Below are 24,138 nucleotides of genomic sequence, written 5' to 3'. Positions count from 1 at the left end.
CAACATTTCCGTATTTGACGGTGGGAAAGTTAACGTTAGATGTTAGCAACTGGTGATCGATGTTCCATAAATGATGGTGCGACTCAGTCCACATGTCGATGTGTCCTTGGGCAAGAAACTTAGCCCCGAGTTGCTCCTGATTGGCATGGTGTGTGAATGTGTGTATGTTAGCTTACCTGAGCAAATGGCAGGTTGTTCTGTGTGAATGATGACTTATAGTATGTAAAGCGTTTTAAGAGGGGGTCATAAAGACTGGCTAAAGCGCAATATAAATACAGTCCATTTACTTTGATGCTTTCAAGCTCTACTTAGTAAATATCAGTATTGTATTTAATGGTAGTTTGGTCTGTTGACTTTCATCAGTTTTACTTATTTTGTCAGTTTTTTGTCAGAACTCCAGCAGGTATAGACATAATACAAGTGCAGGCTTCCAAACTTACTTGCTTATAATGAGCCGCACCCAAATACACTCACACACTGAGACACACACTTCTGTCTTGTAGGATATAGGAGCAGTAATTAGCGGTCAATGGCAAAGTCAGTTTTCTCATACTCACTCATGTTCTAGCATGCTGGTGGCAGATACCTCCACAGGCAGCATACTTACCATAAACCTATGACACACACACACACACACACACACACACACACACGGCAATCCCTCTGTTGCCTCCACCTGTGCTTTACAGTCTCTAAAGTGCAGGGAGAAAATTAGAGCTCAGGTGTCTAAAGGGGATTAGATGCAGGCAGTGCCTCACAGACAGACGGACAAACACATATTTAACTTGATTTCTTTTAATCAGGTCTCCGCCCAGTATCAGCAATGTGCAGTAGCACAAGTAAGTGCAAGTCCTCCTCCTGACTTTGCAGATGTATCATTCGGGATAACTGTAGACTTTATTTAGACTCACTCCCACATTGTTCCCTGCAGAGCTCACCAAGGATACTGTTGTACGCGACATCTAATTTAGCACCAACCTCCTCCCAGTGCACATCTACGCCCACTGCTGTTATTTTGGGAGTCAACTAGTCATTAACAGTGACACAGAACATTGTGAAAAATAGGGAGGAAAAATCACCAGGAACGTCTCACAGGCTTGTCTAGTGAAGCTTTGCTGTTGGAGACCAAAAGGCTTGGCAGTGTGATAAAACTGTAACATATTAAGGTTTCAATGTACTCTGTTTAACACTTCTCTGGTAGTTGTTCTTAAATGCTCAGTGTATTTGACCATTTAGAGGTATATTCACATTTAGCTTAGATGACTGTTGAGATTCTGACTAATAGATAATATCTATATAGCACTTATATCAAATGTTTGTCATGACGGGTGTAAGCAAATATCACATAGTGTGTGACGCTTTTATTTATTCATCTTCCAGGAAATAAATACCTTTTATTTTTTAAACAACCTTCTATAGGAGATGGTCATTTATTTCTTTATTCAAAAATTATGATATCTGCTCCTAAAAAATATACCGATACAACATATTTTAGTAGGAAGACGCTCTTTTTTTATGTTCTGCTCTTACTAACTCTGTTACTTTCATGTTAATTCTAAACCCATCATTTCCCTAATGTGTTTCTCACTAAAAGCCTCCCAGTCAGGGGACTGAATATCTGCAGGGAGTTTTTTATTTCATAGAAAGCCATATTTTCTATAGTGAAAGCATGGATATGTAAACCATTATCATCAGTCAGTCATCTGTATTTGTGGTGATTGAGTGTGGATATATTTGATCGTGCTGATGGGATTCCTGCAGTGGAAGTGTACATGCTTACAGACAGTGGGTATTTCTCAATGTCGAGGAAGGCTGCTCCAGAGCCACTATTTCAAGCATACTACGTCATCGAGTCCCGCCGAAGGACTGTTCCAATGTCCAGCATACTTGGAATTCTACCGAGGCCGGCGTACTTCGTAGCGAAACATTTCGAGGCTGCACATGAGTAGACTCCGCGGTCTTAAAATCCCCACAATGCTTTGCGCACGGACCAATTTCCAAATCTTTGGCGGAAATCGCGCTCCATTTAAGGCGGGGCCTCGCATATGACGCACACCTGTTAGCCTGTTCCACCATTCTTCGTTTTCCGAGGCTAGGAAGGATTCTTGCCTCGCTTCTGAAGCAAGTGACTCGGAAGACATGTGCTACCAAGCAAGCGTCCTCGACATTTTGTTGTGTCTGCCACAGGAAGTTGTGTGACGTGTAGTGAGGTAGAGTCGCATTGAACTATTGATAGGGTTCATCGGCAGATTCAATGCAGAGCATTCTCCTCATTTTGGAGTTTAATTAAATATGAATTGTGCGAAAAGGCCGTACACAAACTATTAGTTTAAGGACCACCTCTTCTTTCTTTTTCTTTTTTCCTTTTTACAAGAAAACAACACAGGGCACCTTTAAACACACAGTTATTTTGAATCTTCTTTTGGCCGTTGAAGTTTTTCAAACATGAAGAGGCAGAGGCGTAATGAAGTTTAACATTATTTGTATCCGTGAGTTAATATTTGAGACTATGCTGTACAAATGTTTGCGCGGCATTTCTCTGATGAATGAGATCTATTGTGGACTGGCTGACACAGATTCCTGCCTCAGTAACAGAGGATGTGTGTGTGTGAGAGCGGGCATCAGTGTTAGACGGACACACAGCCCAGTTGTTCGTAGGAGGAAACATTGGGCAGCAACGTGGAGAAAGCAGCCATGTGGGCAGCGAGCGGTGAGGTCTCAGTAGTGTCTGTGTCGACTGACGTGGAGCTGCAGTTTGCCAGAGGCTGAAACTGTAGAGCTGTGTACAGTGAGACTAAAAGGTCACGAAGACATGGTTGTTTATAAAATGTAATTTCATATTGTTCCAACTATGTCTGATTGTCATACCTTAATTAATGTATATCTTTGTAATACTACTGGCATCTTAGAAAGGGGGACTTAATGGTATGTCCTTTGTCTACTTTTGAACTTTTGATCCAGGAGCTTAAGCCTAATAATAAAACTTCCATGGAATTGTATTATAGACCTGGCTGATGGGTTATACTGTGTGGGATACAGTTAGTTTTTTTGCTGCAATGAAGAATTGGTAGACCCCTTTTCAGAGCACAATACAATCCATTTATTGTCTTTGTGTGCATCATAAAAGTAGAGTGAGTCCATATACATCAATATTCATTTCTTTGACGGCCAAACAATCATGGCGGTACTTACGAACTCTCACGCTACGGTGTTAACCATATGCTCTTCGAAAGAGATCTATAGCAAACACACCCAATCATGTGACCTGACACACCTTAAATACCTGTGCCCAAGTTAATAGCACATAGACACCCTTTGGCACACGCAGTAAAAAAAACACACAATTGTGACAGCTTAAACCCAAACATGACCCTTAAATAAGTTGGCTCTTGAAACAGCAATATTTAAATGTAGAGTATACTGGCTCGTAACTGAGTAAAATTTGCTACAATAACAAAACAAAATTGTTGGTGTCCTCCCCTCTAGGTTAACATGAGTCTATGATTGGATTTCAGCTTGTCAAAAGTGTTGAATGTTTCACCTGAAACCAGCTGTATGTACAGTATTTAATGGTATTTTCCCTCTCTCTGCAGTATTTTCTGTAGCCGCCACCATTCCGTGCTGTAAGGCCGACCCCACAATGTCTTCCAATGGAGACCTCAGCGACCTGGGGAGCTCGGACAGCTTCTGGGAGGTACAGTGGAAACACACGTGCACACTCATTTCTTACATCAAGAGAAAACTCAAGGAAAAATGAATTATTTAATTATGCTATTGACTGGTAGTGCTTGCTCACTCATAATTGCTGCATTTTCATGTGGGTTTTATGTTCCCACATGTTCCTTACATTTTGCCTATTCAAATGCCAATAAGCTACCATGGTGTTAATGTGCTAACATGCTGGAAGCAATTTGGGGTTTAGTATCCTGCCCAAGGACGCTCCACATGTGGAGAGGGAGGAACTTGGGAAAATGAACTACCAACCCTGTGATTAATGGACGTCCCACTCTGGTGACCAAATTAGTTATTTAGAACAGCAGTAATAAAATCCTTAATATATTTGCTACTGGTCTGGAAACCTGGATAATCGTAGTCTTGTGTGTTGATGAGGCCATTGAGAGAGGAGCAGCCGGAGGTGGTGTTTAGATAGAGACACAGACACATAATGAGTCCCTGCTGACTGACTGCCGGCTTACATCTGGAAAAACGACATACTTTCAACCTTACACTCACTCTCTGTATATCTTTCATCGCTGGTCTACTAAACATCCTGCCCTGTTGACATTTTGCCACACTAATGTGGTAACAAGCATCGAACTGACAGAGCAACAATGATTAGAATGCACTACGAAACTTCAGTCTAAGTCTATGTCCTCATTGTGTGTGTGCGTTTCCTGTGCAGCCGGGAAACTACAAGAGGACGGTGAAGCGGATAGACGATGGCCACCGGCTGTGTCATGATATGGTCAGCTGCTTCCAGGAGAGAGCGAAGATAGAGAAGGGTTACGCTCTGCAGCTGAGTGACTGGGCCAAGAGGTGGAGGGGTGTCGTGGAGAAAGGTGAGCGGAAATCACCCATCAGTAAGGGCTGCAGTAGAAATTGAAAAGTTATACCTAAAACTACTTTGATATTTGACCTTTGGTGTGTTTGATTTATGCCACTACCAAGGGTTGCAAACAATTGATTTGTTCTAACTGCAAAGTGTCAGCTTTTGCTGCAACTAATCAATGAATTGAGGCACATTTTTACATGAGAATATTATTTTTTTGAAGGAAAGATTATATTTATGCTTATTTTAAGTTCAAATGTGGAAAAGTACTACTTTTAACAAAAATATGAACATTATGTAAACATAAATTAGTTAGGTTTTAAGCTAAACTGATTCACAGGAAGTGTTTTTTTAAAGCATTGGCTAAAACCAAATCAGGGGCTTCACCAAAATCTGACAGATTCACTGATTTGATTTACAATTTAACCTTGACCAAAATCAACACCAACAAACCAACCAACAAGGATGATTGTTTTCGTTATATTTTTAGTTTGAAGCTAAATGAGATGAGTGTGTCTCCTCTCCCCACTCTTGCCCCTCAGGTCCTCAGTATGGGACACTGGAGAAAGCGTGGCACGCCTTTATGCAGGCGGCCGACCGGCTCAGCGAGCTGCACCTGGAGCTGCGGGAGCGCCTGGTGGCGGAGGACAGCGAGATGGTGCGCAACTGGCAGAAGGACGCCTACCACAAGCAGATGATAGGAGGCTTCAGGGAGACCAAGGACGCAGACGACGGCTTCCGCAAAGCACAGAAACCCTGGGTCCGAAAACTGAAGGAGGTGAGCGTTGTCTATCGGTTGTAAGTAAAGCGAGATTTAAAGGTGGGGTAGGTAAGTTTGAGAAACCGGCTCGAGGTACACTTTTTGTTATATTCCATGGAATGCTCTTAACATCCCGATAGCAATGAATATCTTAAGTGCTTTGACAAAAAATCCATTAAAAAATGTCATCTGTGGAAGCCGTAGTACTGTAAAAAGCACGACCAATCATTTTAGCCGGCCCGGCTAAAATAACTGGATGGCTTACCTGCCTGTCAGCCTTCCATCTGTGCACAAACTTATCTCGAGCCCTCATTGGTCATGTGTGCGTTCGTGTGTGTTGGAGGAGGGGCTCTGTAAGGAAGTGGCAGATTTTTTCCGGCTGTGTATTTTCAAATTCTAGCGCACTCGAGCTGGTTTCTCCAAAATTACCTACCCTACCTTTAAAGACTCAGTGGTAATTCTTCTGGGTGGCTCATGCTCAATAATCTGCAATAACCTTGCCCACCTTCTTTCATTTACTCTGTGAAACAGGGTGACTGTGAGCTACAATTATACATGTATAGTAATGTAAGGAGGTTTGCATGGTAATTGTGTTGTTGACTTATAACTATAAAGAAGAAGACTACTGACGGTCTTTCCTTAAAGGGGCCCTTATATGCTCAATTTCAGGTTCATATTTGTTTCTCTAATCTGTAATGTTTCCTTGCTTTAATGTCAAAAATGTCTCTAATATTTCACGCTCTTTCTGAAACCAGAGCCCAGCCTGATTGAGGCTAGCCAATAGAAGCGCAAGTGTTAGATAGTGATGTCATTATGTTACCGAATTAAACAAAGGAGTCCAATGGAGGCTTTTCAAGAAACTCCTCTGGAGGATTTGTAGACCATACACAGAAACCTATAGAACACACTTTAGGAAAGGGTAAACCCAGAAAGCATAATAGGGCCCCTTTTTCATATTTTAATGTCATCACCAGCATCAAAAATATCTATGGCCCCGATGAAGGTTCAATTTTTCAATATTACACTTGCAGTGTAGCTCCTCAGCGCAAAACATTCAAGTATAAATCCAGTTTTTACAACTCCTTAAAAAGGAGTGTGCAAAACAGGTAATAAACACAATTTTGTTGTTGGTAGCTCAAGTGCTGAACCTTTCCTTACCATTAACACATACAATTGCTCTTAATGTGTCATTTCAAAATATATTTAATCAACTAATGTGTTGTCTTATTTGTAAAATGAATATCCAACTAAATCGATTGAATCAAACTGTTGTACCTGACCCTGTTCACTTTGCTATTTTCTGTCTTTTTTTTCGGCCCTGTGTGAAATAACTTTGTGATGAAGAAGGGATACAACTTTGAGTGTAGCCACTTACCAAAGTCAATTATTGCTTCGTTGTGTGTGTGTGTGTGTGTCAAGGTGGAGGCCGGTAAGAAGGGATACAATCAGGCCAGGAAGGAGGAGTGGACGGCGGTTACCAGGGAAACGCACGCCAAGGCCGACCCGACCAAGTCGCAGGAGGAAGTTCGCAAATTCACGATCCGGGTGGAGCGCTGCAACGAGGAGGCAGAGAAAGTAAAGAGCGCACACACACACACACACACACACACACACACACACACACACACACACACACACACACACACACACACACACACACACACACACACACACACACACACACACACACACACACACACACACACACACACACAGTCCCATGCGTAGCTCCACTAGCACGAGTCTGGGTGTGTCAGAGAGTCCAGAAAAAAACATACCTGTGTGTTTTTGTGTTTTAAAACAAGACTGGGCTTGTCTCTACAGTTCGCTGTTTTGCACAAAAACACAACAGAAGAGGAAAAGCTCAGGTCCTGAAGAGAGGAAACTCAAAACTGGGAAATGCTAAGACAAAATACACGACAAGGAAATGAAATCCAATATCATGACAAAGTTTGGGAAAAAGAGACCTGAAAAAGCACTTTGTACCTAACTCAATTCAGGAGTCACATAACCAGTCTGCATTCCACAAACATCAGAGCACCTCTTCAGCTCTATTGTTCTTCTTTGTGTTCAGAGGAGACCACATAGTATTTCTGTTGACGTTTGATTTGTTTTTCATCCATCAAAACTTCAACTCAGTGTTTACTTACTGCTAATCTGGCATGCCGGATGTTGACTGTGCATACTGCTATTTAGATTTCTCATAACCCTTTGCTATATAGCATGTGTGTTACTATCTACTGTAGCTATGTGAAACAACAACAACAACCAGTTTGCAAAAAGTGTCCCTATCCTTTTCTGCCTCTTTAATACTTGACGGAAAGCAATCAATATAACATATTATTACTATCTTTAGTATTTTATTTTTAAAGGAGATGTACATGCTGTACTTCAATAGGTCAATTTCATTCCTAAAGCCCACTTACACAAATAAAAATGTGCCTTAAACTGCTTTTCAATCTTTATATCATACTAGAACATCTCTTTTAACACCCGTGATTTAGTTAGGGAGAAACTTCCCAAACTAAACATCTAACAAAGAACGAGCAACAGAGGAGGGACCCTCATGCAGGGCGGACAGAAATGCAGCATTAATGTGATTGTGAGAGGGTTTGATTCTAGTATTATAACAGTTACTGGTAAACATTTTGTTTATCTTTATTAAACTTTGAGGAAAAGTAACTGCTAAATACTGAGATATGAAATCATGTGGTTTAACACTATTCAGCACCTGTTGGCTGGATCATTAAATACAGTAGACTTGGCTGGGGCAGCAATCTTTTGATATGTTTATTCGTCATTCTTCAGGTTGTCAGAGTGTTGCACATTAGCTGAGTGTGTGCTTTGTGTGTGTTGCAGGTGAAGGAGCGCTACACGAAGGCCCTGGAGGAGCTGAACCGCTGTAACCCTCGCTACATGGAGGACATGGAGCAGGTGTTCGACCTTACCCAGGAGGCCGAGCGTAAGAGGCTGTGCTTCTTTAAAGACGTCCTCCTGGACATCCACACACACCTCGACCTGTCCACCAAAGAAGGGTAAGACTCACACATATTTACATACATACTTTTCCATCAGGAAAGAGAAGTGATTAGCTATTTCATTATCAATGACTCAGAACGAAGGCATTGAAAATGTGTTTGTCCAAACTTGGGTCTACGGTATGTACACAGGAGTTAATAGAAAACTCAGGGTGTTGTCCATTAACTATTGACCTCTTATTCTATTTAAACAAGCCACTGTTTCCACAGTACCCACGATTGGTAAAGTACAACATGATCTTTGTCCAAATATTGAACAAAAACGTATTTAATTAAGTCTTTGGAGTAAAGATAGTTGAAATAAATGCTCTTGGAACAAGTAGTGTGTGGGAGAGAACTCCCTCAGGACTCAGGAGGGACATTTGGAAACCTATATAACACACTACAGAAAAGGGAAAACTCAAAAAAGCATAAAGGGGCCCCTTTAAAGTAACAAGATCTAAAGTCCATCAACTGTGAAGCATACCTTAAGTGGGAATACTGTACGTTTTGACAGAAGGTTATCCTAAAACCTCCTTGAGATATGTAAAGAAAAAATGTAATATTTCAGTGAATTATAAAGTTGACTTTTAGCCTAGAGTTTGCCTTTTCATAAAATGTTCAAACAGCCATCAGTCATTTACCTGCTGCTCCTAGAAAGGTTGGATGTATATTATAAGATGCAGGTTTTTCCTTCATATCATCTCTTGAGTGTAACAAATCAGCACAGAGCTGATAATGCAGACAAAAAATATGCACAAACATAAGTCTTATCTGGAATTCCACCTTTTTAAATGGAGGCTTCAGGAATTTAAAGTCTCAGCCCGCAGAGTACACAGTGGCAGCAGTACATCTAACATAAAGTGTATGAGCACTGTTAAGAGCAGGAAATTACGAATACCAAGAGACGTTAGAGACTAGCTGGTGAACTTATTGGAGAATTTAGCAGCTAAAGGGACACGTACTTAGCCTCAGGAGTTGGTGGAAACCAAAAACGGAGCTAAAAGTGAGGACGTACATCTGTTGGACTAACATTCATCAGATGGACACAAACAATGGACATGAATTAGAAGCTTGCACTGTGTCGGTCTAATGTGTAAACGACTATTTGTTTGCCAAGAACTTCATAGTGGGATAATATGTCAATGTTGTGTTTCCAGCTGGTTATTTAACCTAATAACACGGCAGGCCCGATGATGAGGCTGACCTTTTCTCCACCAGTGGCTCTGTCCTGTGTTTTCAGATACATCACCGAGTTGCTTTAAAACGCCAATTATTGTTTTTCAGAAAGAGCGCAACGCTGCAGTTGCTTCCAGCCACATTATCCTTTATTACGAACCTTTGTGTCCACCTGCTAAATGCTATTCACAAGTGTTCTCTCTTTTTAGCTCTGTTTTTGGTTTCTACCAACTCCTAATGAACCATTCCTTGAGTTGTTAAATGATCTACTTTGTTAACCGTCTTTTCTGCTCAGCCTCCCTCCTGTTGAGCGGATACTTTAAAGTTGCCAGCTGCAGCCTCAAACCTTTAAAGCTCCTAAAAGCCAAGGGGCGCTACAGTTTCATGTTATAATTCTCTGCAGGTTCGTGACTGCAATACATCTTTTCCCTTTGTTGCATTGTTTCACTTTGTCATTATACAAAAATACATTTTATTCACTGATAATTCATCAGAGGACCAGCATGTTAACAGAGGAACATCAAATCTAAGACCATGAATCAATCACATATAGAAACCTTATTTTAAAATTAGCAACACAAAAGAACAAAGATTGAAAAAACTGGATAATCTTCAAACAAGAGGGATTTAAATGTGAATTTAAAGTCTACAATGACCTATTTTTTAAGGCAGAAGAGGAGGAGGAGGAGGAGGAGGAGGAGGGGGAGGGGGGGGGGGGGGGGTACGGTACGGTAGATGTGACGATTGACAGTCACTTTGTCCAATAGGTTCAACGCTCTCTACCGGGACCTTGGTCAGACCATCCAAGTAGCCAATGACACGGAAGATCTCAGATGGTGGAGGAACACCCACGGGCCGGGAATGAGCATGAACTGGCCCCAGTTTGAGGTACGGATACACACACACACACACACACACACACACACACACACACACACACACACACACACACACACACACACACACACACACACACACACACACACACACACACACACACACACACACACACACACACACACACACACACAACACACACACACACACACACACACACACACACACACACACACACACACACACACACACACACACACACACACACACTTACTTTTTTCACAGTAGTAAAGAGTGGCGGACTGAATATTAAACAGGCTTCCAGTGAAGCCTTGTTGTGTGACTGAGAGCTCAGAGTGGGGTCAGGAATGTCTGAACACACACACACACACACACACACACACACACACACACACACACACACACACACACACACACACACACAGGTTTATCTAGTTATTTGTGAAAATGTACAGATTTCACTTTGACTCTGCAGGCCACTAAGGACAAACAAATATTTACAGGGATGACAAACAAATAATAGTTATTTTTTTTCACAGTCATTCTACATTTTGAGATGACATACCCTGATATATTGAAAAAAGAACAATGGCAGTAAATATCAGGTCTTTCATAAATCAGACTCTTCATTTCCTGAGAGGTTTTATTAATTTCGCCTGAGGATGATAGATTGTAATCTGCAGCACACAGGTATTTCCACACCCTCTTTATACTCCACACACTCTGTTCCAGATTCACAATGAAGGCATTTAGTATTGTGCTATTTAGACCCAATTTTCCTCTCATAATAGAGATACAATCATGTGTACGTGTATGTGTGTGTGCTGTTTCAGACCTGTTTCCTCAAATTTCAAATCATACAAAAGACTTGACATATAACACTCAGAAATGCAGAAACTGAACCACAGAAAGTCTCTTTCAAGATTTTAGATTTTTCAATTTTTTGTATCTGTGTTTGGTCTTTGTATTTGGTGTTGTATCGCAAAATAACTGTTTTTAGTAACGGATTATTGGCAAATAAAGCTTCAATTACATGTGGTAGCATGATGCTGAATAAAAGGGAGGTCAGTTCAAAGCTGCAGTTTAGTTTATTGAAGGTTAAAAAAACTGCAGTAAAATGTTCCAAAAAATAAAGAGGCAGATTTATTTTAAGGTCATGTACATTATTTACACCTGTGTGTTTGTGCAGTCTGATCTTTGCCTACAGGAATATTTCTTAAAGGATTTGAATATAATGTTTCTTAAGGAATCTTATGAATTCAGAACTGGTTTTGATACCCAATCCTATTTACATGGGTAACAATTTATGTCCGACTATTTGACACTACAGGCATTAAAGGGGCCCACCTCTTTTCACCCTCTGTCTGAAACCAGGGCCCAGTCTGCTCTCATTGGTTAGCTGTCCGGCTCTGTTGTGATTGGTCTACCGCTTATATATGTCCTGCCCCTTAGTCTATCACGTACAATGTGTTGGAGCGCTAGCCAGTAGAAGCGCAAGTGTATGGAGGTGTTTCAGGCAGGGGGGGGGGGGGGGGGGAGTGGAGTGTGTGGGAGAGAAACTCCCTCTGGAGGGAAGACGGGGATTTTACCCTTTGCAGACCATTTACGCACACACAAAAACCAACACACTACAGGAAAGGGAAATCCCAAGAAGCATAATACGGCCCCTTTAAATTCATAATACACACTATATTTGTAGTTGTAAATTCAGTTTACAGCACAAAAAGCCTAAAGTATAACCCAGCTGTTATTTGTTATGAAGTCAGGTGACAGGTTGGTAGTTATTTAGTAAGGGGACCTATCATGCAAAATGCACTTTTGTACGTCTTTTATACATGAATATGTGTCCCCGGTGTTCCAGGGAACTCACCAAGTGTCAGAAAACACAACCCTCTCTATTTTAGAGAGTTCCAAGGAACGAGGGGACCGTGCGGCAGAGTTTCAGTTTCAGTTTCTTTCGCCGGTCAAGATGTCCGTTAAAGTTTAAATCTTCCGGACAAAATTAGAAAAGTGCCGGTCAAAGGTCTTCTTTGTTATTTATTGAGCTTTAAAACAAATGAATAACGACTATATAATAATAGGCTATAATAAAACACGGAAGACGGAGATCTATTTTTCTCCCCCTCTTCTGACAGCCCAGCAGCTGTTCAGAGCGCGCTCCCCTCTCCTGCAGGGGGGCGTGGTCAGCTGCAGCTCACAGAATCAGCCCCCTGCAAAAACAGTGCTGGAAAACAACACATAGAGCGAAATGAGGCATGGCTAAAATGCATGATCTGTTTGGTATTTTGAAAACAGAAACGTATAAATATACCTTATATAGGTATAGCCCTACAATATATCATTTAAATATAGCATGATAGGTCCACTTTAAGATAATGATCTAGAATTTAAAAAGTGTGTTAAGCGTTCGACAGATTGTTTAAATTATGGGGGAACATTTTAATCGTCTTCACTCCTGAGAAGGACTTGACATTTGTTCATATTTTAGAATCTTTGTTGAAATGAGTGAACAATATTTATCTTCCACAGTTCTTCCGGAATGGAAAAATAAGGGCATAGTGAGATGTTGGCAGAAAGTAGAGAATCTCTTCTGTCCGCTGTGGAATCTCCTGGCGTTCCCACAGCGCCGCTGACACACAGACAGAGAGCCATTGTCCTAACACACACCCAGACACACACACTGTTTCTGTACTTGTGAGGACTTTCTGTTGACTATATTCATTCAGAGGTCCGACCTAACCTCCTCTGCGGCAAAGTTACACTTAAAAGTGACTTTGAAGAGAGAGTAGCAGTAAAATGAAATCTATAATCGTGATTTTTCAGGGGTACACACTGAGCATGTGTGTTTTTTAATTCTATATTTGTGAGGACTTTTGTTCCACACACACACACCTCCTGTAGAGCTGATAGTCTGGAGGTTGTTCTGTGCTCCACTGAGACTGTAAATACCGGTAACCGTATCCTACTTCTGTCAGCAGCATGTCATTACGGCCAGAGTGTGTCTGTGTGTGTTTTTGTCTGGCTGCGATCGAAAAGACTCCATTGATTCTGCTACAGGATAGAAATGAACATTATTTCGCCGCAAAGACAGAAAACAAAGGTACTTTTTCGTATAAGAGACTTATCTTGTAACAGCAGGTGTTTCTGTTAAGTTGTCACTGTACTAAATAGATTGTCATTTTTTATTTATTATCATTATCCAATAATATGCTTACAAGTGAATCATTATTTTCTTGATTCTAGATTAAGTTTACCAAGGGATTCAACTGTACATCTTCTAAATGGGAAATACATCTTCAAGACAATTTATTGAAACCACCGATACAACTTTATAAAAGTTAACTGTGAGCTAGCTACCTAACAAGTTCAGAAGGAAATATTTTTCTTTCTTATTAATAATACATTTAATTTATATAGCGCTTTTCAAGACACACAAATACGCTTTAAGTCACATTTAACAAGCTCAGTTGTACAAGAAAAACATAAATTGTAACATTCAGATTGGCGGAGTTATGGCATGGGAGTTGGGGGTTCCAAGGAGAAGCAAGAGGTGGGTTTTGAGGGCTTGTTTGAAGGATGATAGGGTGGTTGATTGTCTGATGTGTATAGGGGGGGGGGGGGGGGGGCGTTCCAAAGCGATGGTGGCAGCAGAGAAGACCCTGTCACCCAGGTCTGGAGCTTAGTCCTGGGGGTCTTTAGGGTGCTTGCATCTCCGGACCTGAGGCAACGGGTGGGGATGTGACGGTGGAGGAGGTCAGGGAGATAGGGAGGGGCCTACAATCTTATTATTGTCCCCATGCAATAAAGTAGCACTAGCTTCATCAAGACCCAAGCGCACATTTTTTATCTCAAGTTTCAATATGCTCAACTCGCTCAGTCGCACTTATTTAGTAAATATAGATTCTTATGTTTGTATTAAGACATCACTAGGTGTAAAAGTGAAGCTCAGTCAGCAAACAGATTCAGTAAGATCCGTTTATATTAAAATATTTGTAATGTATGATTACAGTAGCCATAGACAGGTGAATTTAATATTCCATTCCTTACACACTTAATGGAAATAATATTCAGCTTATATTGTGTGTATATTGGGCCTTCAATAGTGTTTTATTTGTCAGATAGTTTATATGTTTTTTATCTTCACAGTCAACTTCTATATTTTCTACTTTCTTTTGCTGTTTTATTTCTATTTTGAGATGTTTACATTTTAGATTTGTATATTTCTACTTTTGTGCAATGCCAAACATTTCCCAATTTGGGATCAATAAAGTACATCTTATATTATCTCATATTAAGTGACCCTGAGGGTATTTGATTCATTTTAGGGAATACTTTCCATCTGTGAGAGAAAGAATGTGTTATTTCTTCCTTTATAAAGTTACAAAGTCCTGCTTTCATTTGATCATTTGATTTGTGTGTGTGCAGGAGTGGTCTCCGGAGGCGAGTCGCTCCATCAGTAAGAAGGTGCGGGGGGGACACTCTGAGGACAACGTGGTCACCCTCACCAACATCGTGTCATCGGGGGGGAACGACGCTCCGCCCAGCCCCATCACCATGGACACCGGCAGGTAGGAGGACACCTCCACATCTGCTGCAGAAAACTAACAACCATCATTACTACCAGAGGCCTGTACTACGAAGCCGGATTTTCGCTTAGCCGGCTGACTTCAGGGAAAACTCGGGCTTTCCGGTCCTACGACGCCGGTTCTCTTTTTAGCGGGCTAGATCTCCATGGTAACTTATGCTGAGCGGCTAACCTCCTCGGGAGGAGGTTAGGTTGCAGGCTAAGAGATCAACTCAGTGAAAGCACCGCCTGCTGACCAATCAGAGCTCCGTGTGCAGAGTTTAAAGCTATCAATTCATATTACAGGATAGAGGAAATACAGAAAAACTGCCGTTGCAGGAAAGACGGCCGGCAAAAATCAACTGACTGTGTGAACGTGAAAATTAATAGAATATCCCCTCCCATCTTCAGAGCAATCTGACTATTATAACATTAGCGTTAAGAAAGCTTACTTAAATATCTGCCACAACATAAGTAACCGGATCAGAGTAACATTAAGTACAGTCTGCGGCACTGTGAGTGCAGACGTCGATGTGTCCCATTATCATTCATATCATATCACATCATAATGTATCATATATTTCCTTATCTGAGTCAGCTTCTTGAGCCGTATCTGGCCACTTACAGTGTCACATACTGTATGCAGAAGTATTATTTTAAGCAACACATTAAGTTGACGAAACACTCGAGTCAAATGTAATTAAAGTCAGATCCACTCGTGTCTTAGACGGGGCAGTGATTTCATAAACCTGTTAATGTACGCATTCAAACACTTTTTCTTTTACCAGCTGTATTCACCTTGCAGGTGCAGCTATGTGGCTTTTATCCTGGATAAAGTGTTTAAGTCATGGATGTTTAAAGTTTAACTTCTTCATATTTGACTAATATTAAAGTTCACTTTTCATTCAGGAAGTATGATGCTGCGCTGTCAGTACGCTTGTCCATGTTTGTGATTGGTCGAATGCTCCAAATACCACCCCTTTCATGTGAACGCGCACCTAACTAGATAGGACACGGCTGGCTTGAGCGATCCACTTGATAACCAGCGTCGTAGTACAGCTTAGCCAGAGTGCGTATGTTTTGGATTGGGCCAACCGGCTAACTCAAACATATCCAGGTTAGGTTGAACCAGCTTCGTAGTACAGGCCTCTGGTGTGTGTGTGTGTGTGTGTGTGTGTGTGTGTGTGTGTGTGTGTGTGTGTGTGTGTGTGTGTGTGTGTGTGTGTGTGTGTGTGTTGTGTGTGTGTGTGTGTGTGTGTGTGTGTGTGTGTGTGTGTGTGTGTGTGTGTGTGTGTGTGTGTGTGTGTGTGGTGTGTGTGTGTGTGTGTGTGTGTGTGTGTGTGTGTGTGTGTGTGTGTGTGTGTGTGTGTGTGTGTGTGTGTGTGTGTGTGTGTGTGTGTGTGTGTGTGTGTGTGTGTGTGTGTGTGTGTGTGTGTGTGTGTGTGTGTGTGTGTGTGTGTGTGTGTGTGTGTGTGTGTGTGTGTGTGTGTGTGTGTGTGTGTGTGTGTGTGTGTGTGTGTGTGTGTGTGTGGTGTGTGTGTGTGTGTGTGTGTGTGTGTGTGTGTGTGTGTGTGTGTGGTCATTAGGGGACACATAGGATATTTACTTTTGTAGTATATTTAAATAGCAATACTCTTTTTTACTTGAACATAAGTAAGATCTTGAATGCAGAACTTTAAGTGTGAGTATTTTCCAATTAACTATTGCTACTTGTACTTCTTACTCCACCACTACTAGTTAGTAGCTAGAAAGCTGAATATCAGATTCACTCCCTCCCCTCACTTTATGTGTAGTCATAGCATTGTCTCATGGGCTCCATCTGGTAGTTTGAATACTATGTAACATGTATCAGAGGATGTTATCATACAAGCTACTCTGAGGCATTTAACTCAGTGATCAATAAGCTAATACTTATTTTGGGTTGTGCATAAATGTTGTGAGTTAGTTTGTCTGTTATGTCACGCTATCTGAGTTGCAGATAAAGTGGCTAAATATTTAATAAAAACTGTGGAATACTTTAAGTTGTTAATGATCATTATTATCTTCCTTCCCTTTGTCTAAGAATGATCCATCTGATGTTAAAGGTCACCTATTGTGCAAAATCCACTTTTTCACGTCTTCTCTACATCAACATGTGTCCCCTCTGTGTAAAGAGATTCTGAACGTTTCAGGAACAAAGATTCTCTCTCTTTTTGTCCTGATCCGTTTATATAAAAACCTGTCTGAAAATGAGCTGATTTTGGCCACTTTATGATGTCATAACGATGTTTTGGCTTGTGTAACCATTAGCCAATCAGCAACCAAGGGAACACCAAAGGGTGTTCTGTCTTTACAAACTGGTTTCCACACAAAGACTAGTCCCCCCCCCCCCCCCCCCCCATAAACTCAGTGTGGTGCCTGAACCTCCACCCCTCAGACTCCATGCTGACGACAGCTGTGGTTGCCAGGAAATGTGTGACGTCGCTAAAGAGCCTCCATTAGTTTATTTACAACCCCTCAGTGGGGGTGCATTAAGTTTAAAGGGCTACTTGTGATGTACGGGCCTCGGGGAGATGGTGGGAGGGGGGGTTCTAAGAGAAAAACGAAGGAAATCTGGCTGCAGCAAAATGCAAGAGCCTAATCCTGATTTAATTGAAATGTTCAGTGCTTAACAACTATGGATACATTTTGAATATCAACACCTTTATTGATAAAAAAATATGCACTTTTGGACAATGGTTGTATGTTTCTCGTACTGTTGCATTCAGGTGCCAGTAAGACATGTGCTAGACATTTGTATGACTGTTTTTTGTGTCCTCCTGACCTCCTGTCTCCTCAGGGTGAAAGATTATTCGTCAGACTGGTCAGACGAGGAGAGTCCTAAGAAGCTGGCGGTGAACGGCGTGGGGGGGGGAGGCGGAGGAGGAGGAGGAGGAGGAGGATCAGGTAGAGGCGGTGCGAGTCCGAGCGATCTATGATTACGAAGGCCAGGAGGCCGATGAGCTCAGCTTTAAAGCAGGTATTAACACAAACTAATGCTTACAGCGGGGGGGGGGGCATCACAGGGAGACTGCTGACTTTTGATCTGATCCATTTGAGTTGAATAACTGCTGTCGTTTCAAGAAATGTGCAAAACGAAAAATAAAAGCAATTAAAGTATTGACATCTAAATATACTTAAAGTTCTGAAACTGAAAACAACTCATTATGAAGAATTGTAACTGTAATGTTGCATCTAGTTTTAATTACTTTTAATGACTTTATATACTGTCAGGCATAATCCCACAAATTACCCCATCATTTATTAGTAGATTACATTAGGTGTTAATTATCTGTTACTAATAGAATATATTTAGTTTGGTCAAAATGATTACCTCTGAAATGTAGTGAAGTAAATGTACAAGGTAGCAAAACACTGGAAATACCAGTAAAGTACAAGTACTTCCTAATTGTACTAAAGTGGAGTACTTGAAACATGTGTGACTGTAGTTGGTTTGATGTTGTAGCAGGGTCTTTACTGTTCTATTATCTCATGATCACAACTTAATCACAAGATAAGAGATACATTCATTAAAATGTAAGAAGCCATGCTCATATAAAACACTTCCTGTGTTCAAAACAACATGATTTAGTTGTGAAGATGACAGATTTAAAAGTATGAAAAGGATTCAGCTGTAACACTCAATGCAATACAATTTGATCAGAAACAGTCCTAAACCAGCGCAATCATTAAAGTCCTTTTAAAGGGAGATTGCATTTATGTAGGTTTTCTCAAAATGGTATCCACCCTAGATTAATTACAAATGAACTATTTAGCCTAAATACATTATTAACATTTAAGAAAGCAAAGCAATTACTTTATATCAACTTCACAACTGATTTGCACATTTTCATGAAATGACAGCTTTGCAAACATAAACATTTATACGTCCTAGTTGAACATTTTTTAAGATGTTTTTTTGTCCACCTGTGATGCCTCGACTTAACACCTTAAGTTCACACACATTCATGACGAACCGATTGGTTCAGACATGAGTATGCAGAGTAAGACTGTGATGTATCATGCTACATTATGTAATATCATGTAATGAGGACACACCCATAAATCATTACATCAGTTACCTCAATCTGCATGTCAGTTTAAGTTTGTGAAATGTGGCATTATTGATTCTGAATCACAGAAACGTCTTGTCTTTTGTAAAAAAATGTATAACTCTGAAATTATACTTCAGGTCAAAAATATAAAACTGACTTATTTCCGTGACTTCAATTGGATCATTATTACAATTGTTTCTAATGTAAAAGTGCTAATAGCATCACAAGTGTTCCTTGTGATGCTGCTTAATGTGAGCAGCTTCTCATCCTCTGTCCTGGAAATGAAAGCATGATGGGAAGCTTTTCAAACAGTCAGAGGACTGATGCTTTTATTTTCATGGAATAACTGCTCTAGTTTTTCGGCTTTATTAAATACTTATTCCTAATGGAAATAAAACTTCTGATTGGATTTATTTTCCTTATGCGCTGGATGTTTTGACACCTGTCTGAATATTAAGAATGCTACTTGAAAGTTTCATGTTACTTTCAAGGATTATCTTAACTTGAAGTGCTTCAAAAGAGCATACATAGTTTGTATGTGTATTCTGAATCTTGGACAATTCCAAGAATTTGGTAATTTGTCTATATTTTAAGAGTAGCTTTACTTTTTGGCAACCAGTGATTCATATAGTTCCAAAGAGTTGTATTGTATTAGACCATGGTGTTTTGCCTGTTTGATCGCACACATACAAGCTAGTTTTGAGCAGAAAGGGTGGTCTTTTACACAAACTACATTGCTATAAGTGAGAAATAAAAAACCTTTATATGTTAATACTACAATCTTACATTGTATGGCCACCTTGAGCATTCAACTGGATCTTGATTTTAGAATAATTTGAACATAGAAAGTCCTATATTCAGTCATTTTAGCTCTATATTTGGTCTCCACCAAGTCCTGAGAGAAAGATCAGTCTCTTTATTTCATAGGAGCTCCACTATGTTCACCAGCTAGTGGTCAATTACACCTGTATGCTGGTTGGTGCTGAACAGGTAATGTAGTAGGGGGTCAAGTCAATTTGACGTAATAGCTACGTCCAGACACTTTTCATAAACAACAGGTCTACTCCTTAACTTGGTGTACAGTTGGTTTATCTGGACTTCCTATATTAAACACAGTTGTGTGCGTGCTGTGATGCCAGTTCTGTTTTATAACTTAACGGTGTTGCGTTGTACGTAATGTGACGCTACATCTGTAAGAGTTATGATCATATTAACTGCTGTAAGGTTTTACAGATTTCAACATCATTTTTTTACAAAAAAAGGAAAAAGCTCTTATTCAAGAGGGAAGGTGTTGTAGTCGGATATGTTTCATGAAATATAATGTTCTAAAATGTAGCAGTAAAGGACTCAGAATGGGATCATTAGGGTAATGAATGTTAAGATCAAATTGTGTGTGAACTAGGTGAAACACATGGCCTCACAAACTCTTCCTCACAGTGTCTGAAGTCAATGGGGTACGAGGTGAGTAAAACTCCTCTCACTCTCTGGTGAAGGTCAAGGGTCGGTCAGTGTAGCGGAATGTGGCCAGGACCCGTGTGCGGTAGGTCTAAACACAAACTCCTGCATTAAAATAGTTACAGCAAAGAATCGGGGGGGGGGGGGGGGTAGTAACAAGAAGGCTTTAGCTATGAAAGTACAAGGTTTGTTTAGCAGCACAATCCTGGGGTCAATCCAGCGACTTCTTCTCAACCTGTTAGAATGATACTGCTGCGTGTGTTGAGGGGAGGTCCGGACCCTTCAACTGGCCCAGGCCAACATCTATTCCAACAAGGGTTCACATTGCAGATGGTAGTCACAGGAATAATTGAAACCCTCATTTGACTAGAAACATTTTTCTGATTTTATTGACTTATTTATTGATAAAAAACATTCCTGCCCTCGTAGGACATCACGTAAAATGTTGCTGTTAAAAAACTGAATGTTGCCTTGGTTGGTTAACTCCCTGCGGAACTCCAGTCTTTCCTCTGCCTCAGGGGGGGGTTCCTGGGGAACACGCGCTAATGAAATCTGATGGGACCGCAGAGTGAGTTCAGTTTGAAAACCCAAGCTCAGCTCTGCTTATCCTGAACCCGATGGCCTCCCCAGCTTTACTTTTGATTATCTTAAATTAATGCTTTCTCCCATTTTTAGAATTCAATATTTGAACACAATGCTTGAGATCTAAACTTTCTTACCCTCATGTTCCCTCCAGGCGAGGAGTTGCTGAAGATGGGGGAGGAGGACGAGCAGGGCTGGTGTAAAGGGCGGCTGAGCAGCGGCCAGGTGGGCCTCTACCCCGCCAACTACGTCCAGAACTCCTGATGGCCCGCCCAGCCAATGGCACCACACTCAAGATGCCAGGACCAATCACAAGCTAGTAGTGCTGACATGGAGACGGTGAAACCAGACAGTTTTCTGGTGACTGACTGATAAAACAACTTTTTTTTCTTTTTTTTATCAGCCAGTTGGAAAAAAGTCCACTTATTGTGAAAGGCTGTTTACTCAACCTGAGGTGAATGACATTGTTTTTTTGAAAGAAGCTTTACAGGCAAAGAGAAATCAATGGAGGCCTGCCAACGCTCTGTAGAGAAACATGGACGCAAGTGAACAAACTCTGGATTTTTTTCTGCTTGCTGCCATCATTTTTAGTTGCAAGAGTTAGAAAATCCACATTGAATCCAAGAGGAGACAGCCTGGGTGCCGCAGCGGTAAGAGTCACCACCACGGCTGACTGTGATTGGCTGAAACACATGTCAATCAGTTTCCGTTCTGCTTTTTTGTGGAAGAAATAATTTCACATTTTGGGATTTAAAAAATAAATAAAAATGTTTTATGCAGTTAGATCACAGGATAGAAGCAACTCAAAAGTCAGCAGCATGATAGCTTAGCATAAAGACTGAGAAAGCCTTCAGGTTCTGAAGACTATCTTTGGAAGTAAAAGCCCAATTGTATTCGCACAAACGATATCAATGAAAATTCCTAAAACTCTGATGTGCACGGCTAACAACAGGAGAGCTAGGCTTTGATTGGGTTACCTTTATTCAGAACTAGGCTAGTCTTCCCTATTGTTTTAAGTCTGTATGCTAAGCTAAGCTAACCAGCAGTTGCTGACCTCTTGTGTTAGCTATATCTATCTTCAAATCTAACTCTAGGCAAGTGAATAAGCTTATTTCCCAACATGTGAAACACATTTTTTAAACACCACTATTTTCATCATTAAATAAAGTAATCGTCGTTGTTGGGGGAAACATTTTAAAGCAATTTTCAGTAGATGTTGGCGCACTTTGTTAGCCCCTAGTGTCCGCTAGAGGAACTGCAGCTGGTGGCACCTTCAACTTCCTCTTCGCTCAGTTTTGGTGGTTCCTGCTTGGATTAAAGAGATATAAAGACTGCCAGTGCCTTAGCAGTGAGGCCAGAAATGTTACAGCCCCCCCTGCTGTCTGACCGAGGAACTACAGCCGCCTGATCCTGACCCCTATTCTGATCCCAGTGGAATCTGTGTCAGGACTTTAACATGTTTTACCTTCTGATTGGTTCATTTAGCCCGACATCGGCATGCTTTGGTTCATTTGGAGTTTTTTAGGTGTGACACTGAATTCACTTTCTTTCCTTTTTTTTTATGTGATAGCTGTATGTTTGTATTAAGATCTTGGGACGGTGTAAACTGTTGCTACTTGTTTCTTTTTAAGAATAGCATTTTTACAGTCAACTTATTTACTTTCTAATTTATTGTCCTTTTTAATTTAGCAATCATTTTCAATTTTAGGCTGACTAAGGTGGGAAGTTGACTGTTAGCTTTGGGCCCTTTGACCTGTGGAAGGTGGTTTGTTTTGCCGTGCTTCGATCATGAAACACACGCAACACAAACACCTTAAATAATTGATCATATTCTGTCCGTTTTTTTTTTTTTCATGTTTAAGTTTGTGGTTTGTGTGTGAGGGGGCTTCCTCTGTCCTGCTGGTGTGAGCGTCGCTACAGCTAATCAATGTAGACGTCTGAATAATAAGAGAGGTAATAGAGATCATTAATGCTAATGTGCTGCTCCTTTTTTCCTTTTTCTTTACAAAATGATAACATGTACATAACATTACGTGGGAAGCAACAATAAAGCGCTTTCTGGAGTTGGAGGTTTTACAGACTTTCTTTTGTCCTCAAATTCTTTCAAACTGTTATTCAAGTATCCTGCAAATATTAAAGAGTGGGGAACTGGGAGGAGATATCTAAGGGTATTTTATTGGCTACTGGTTCTCAATTCCCATAGATTTTTGCTCCATAGAACATGCCACATGACTCACAGTTAGAGCACTTGTATGGTTCAGTTTTAAATGTATATTGTCAAATGTGTTTCATGGTTGTATTTGAGAACAAAGTGTGGCACTATAGTTGCTGAAATAATCCAACATTTACCTAAAAGGTTTTTTTTCTCGACAGCATAGTCTTTAGCTTAGCAGGTGGTATGTTGTTGCAGTGCATGCTGTGAACCAAATACTTTGCTTGAGGTTAAATATTCAGAGTCTTTTTCTGGCGCATTCGCTTTGTCAGTATAATGATGATGAGTGTGGAAACAATGGGTCGTATATGCAGCTGGGAGGAGAGCAACTTTCATTCACTGAAGCAGACTGGAGGATATGGTGAAAAGCTCTGGAAAAACTAAGGATTAAACCTTGAATTACAAATATATAAAAAATGCAAATGTTTTAACCTATATTGGCACATAATTGTTTAAATTCAAGATGTTCTACCTGATGTAAATAGGCTGCAGCTCGGCATTTTTTAAATCAATTTATTAATTATACATATTTGAAAACAGGTATGACATTCCCCATGAAAAGGTCTTAAAGAAAGCAATACTATTGTCACCTGGGACCTTTCTATAGGGTCACCTTTTAAAGAGTGGCACCTGCTCCAGAAGAACCTGCTGTAAATGACATGAGCCATCTGCTGGTTCAGCCTGCACTCAGTTCCATATATAATGAGGGATCTTTCATTTTCAAACCCATTTCAAAGTTATCTGTGAGCAGACTTCTAGGAACTTCTCTTTAACTTGAACAACAATTATCCCAACTGCAGAAAAATATGAATTAAAATTCCAGCTTTTTCACTTAAATTACGATATCAGCAAACAAAGTATCAAAGTAAATAAAGTTCTCATTGTGCAC

At 40.6% G+C, this 24,138-nt stretch overlaps 1 protein-coding gene across 1 annotated transcript in view; it reads left to right on the top strand.

Moving 5' to 3' along the window:
- The window catches only part of pacsin3 (protein kinase C and casein kinase substrate in neurons 3), a 33,513-nt gene extending 10,395 nt beyond the window's left edge, over positions 1-23,118 (top strand). Inside the window, 10 exon segments of the mRNA XM_034116762.1 lie at positions 3,594-3,694; positions 4,403-4,559; positions 5,092-5,327; positions 6,729-6,884; positions 8,169-8,344; positions 10,273-10,393; positions 14,789-14,931; positions 17,746-17,824; positions 17,826-17,925; positions 21,192-23,118. Of these exon segments, the coding sequence (XP_033972653.1) occupies positions 3,641-3,694; positions 4,403-4,559; positions 5,092-5,327; positions 6,729-6,884; positions 8,169-8,344; positions 10,273-10,393; positions 14,789-14,931; positions 17,746-17,824; positions 17,826-17,925; positions 21,192-21,301 (1,332 nt within the window). The 5' untranslated portion in view covers positions 3,594-3,640 and the 3' untranslated portion in view covers positions 21,302-23,118.
- Positions 23,119-24,138: the final 1,020 nt, after the last annotated feature.

Source organism: Trematomus bernacchii, unplaced genomic scaffold (assembly GCF_902827165.1).
Source record: "Trematomus bernacchii unplaced genomic scaffold, fTreBer1.1, whole genome shotgun sequence".
Taxonomy (NCBI): Eukaryota; Metazoa; Chordata; class Actinopteri; order Perciformes; family Nototheniidae; genus Trematomus; species Trematomus bernacchii.
Note: the sequence above shows the minus strand (reverse complement) of the source record. Positions and strands in the feature narration are given on the sequence as shown.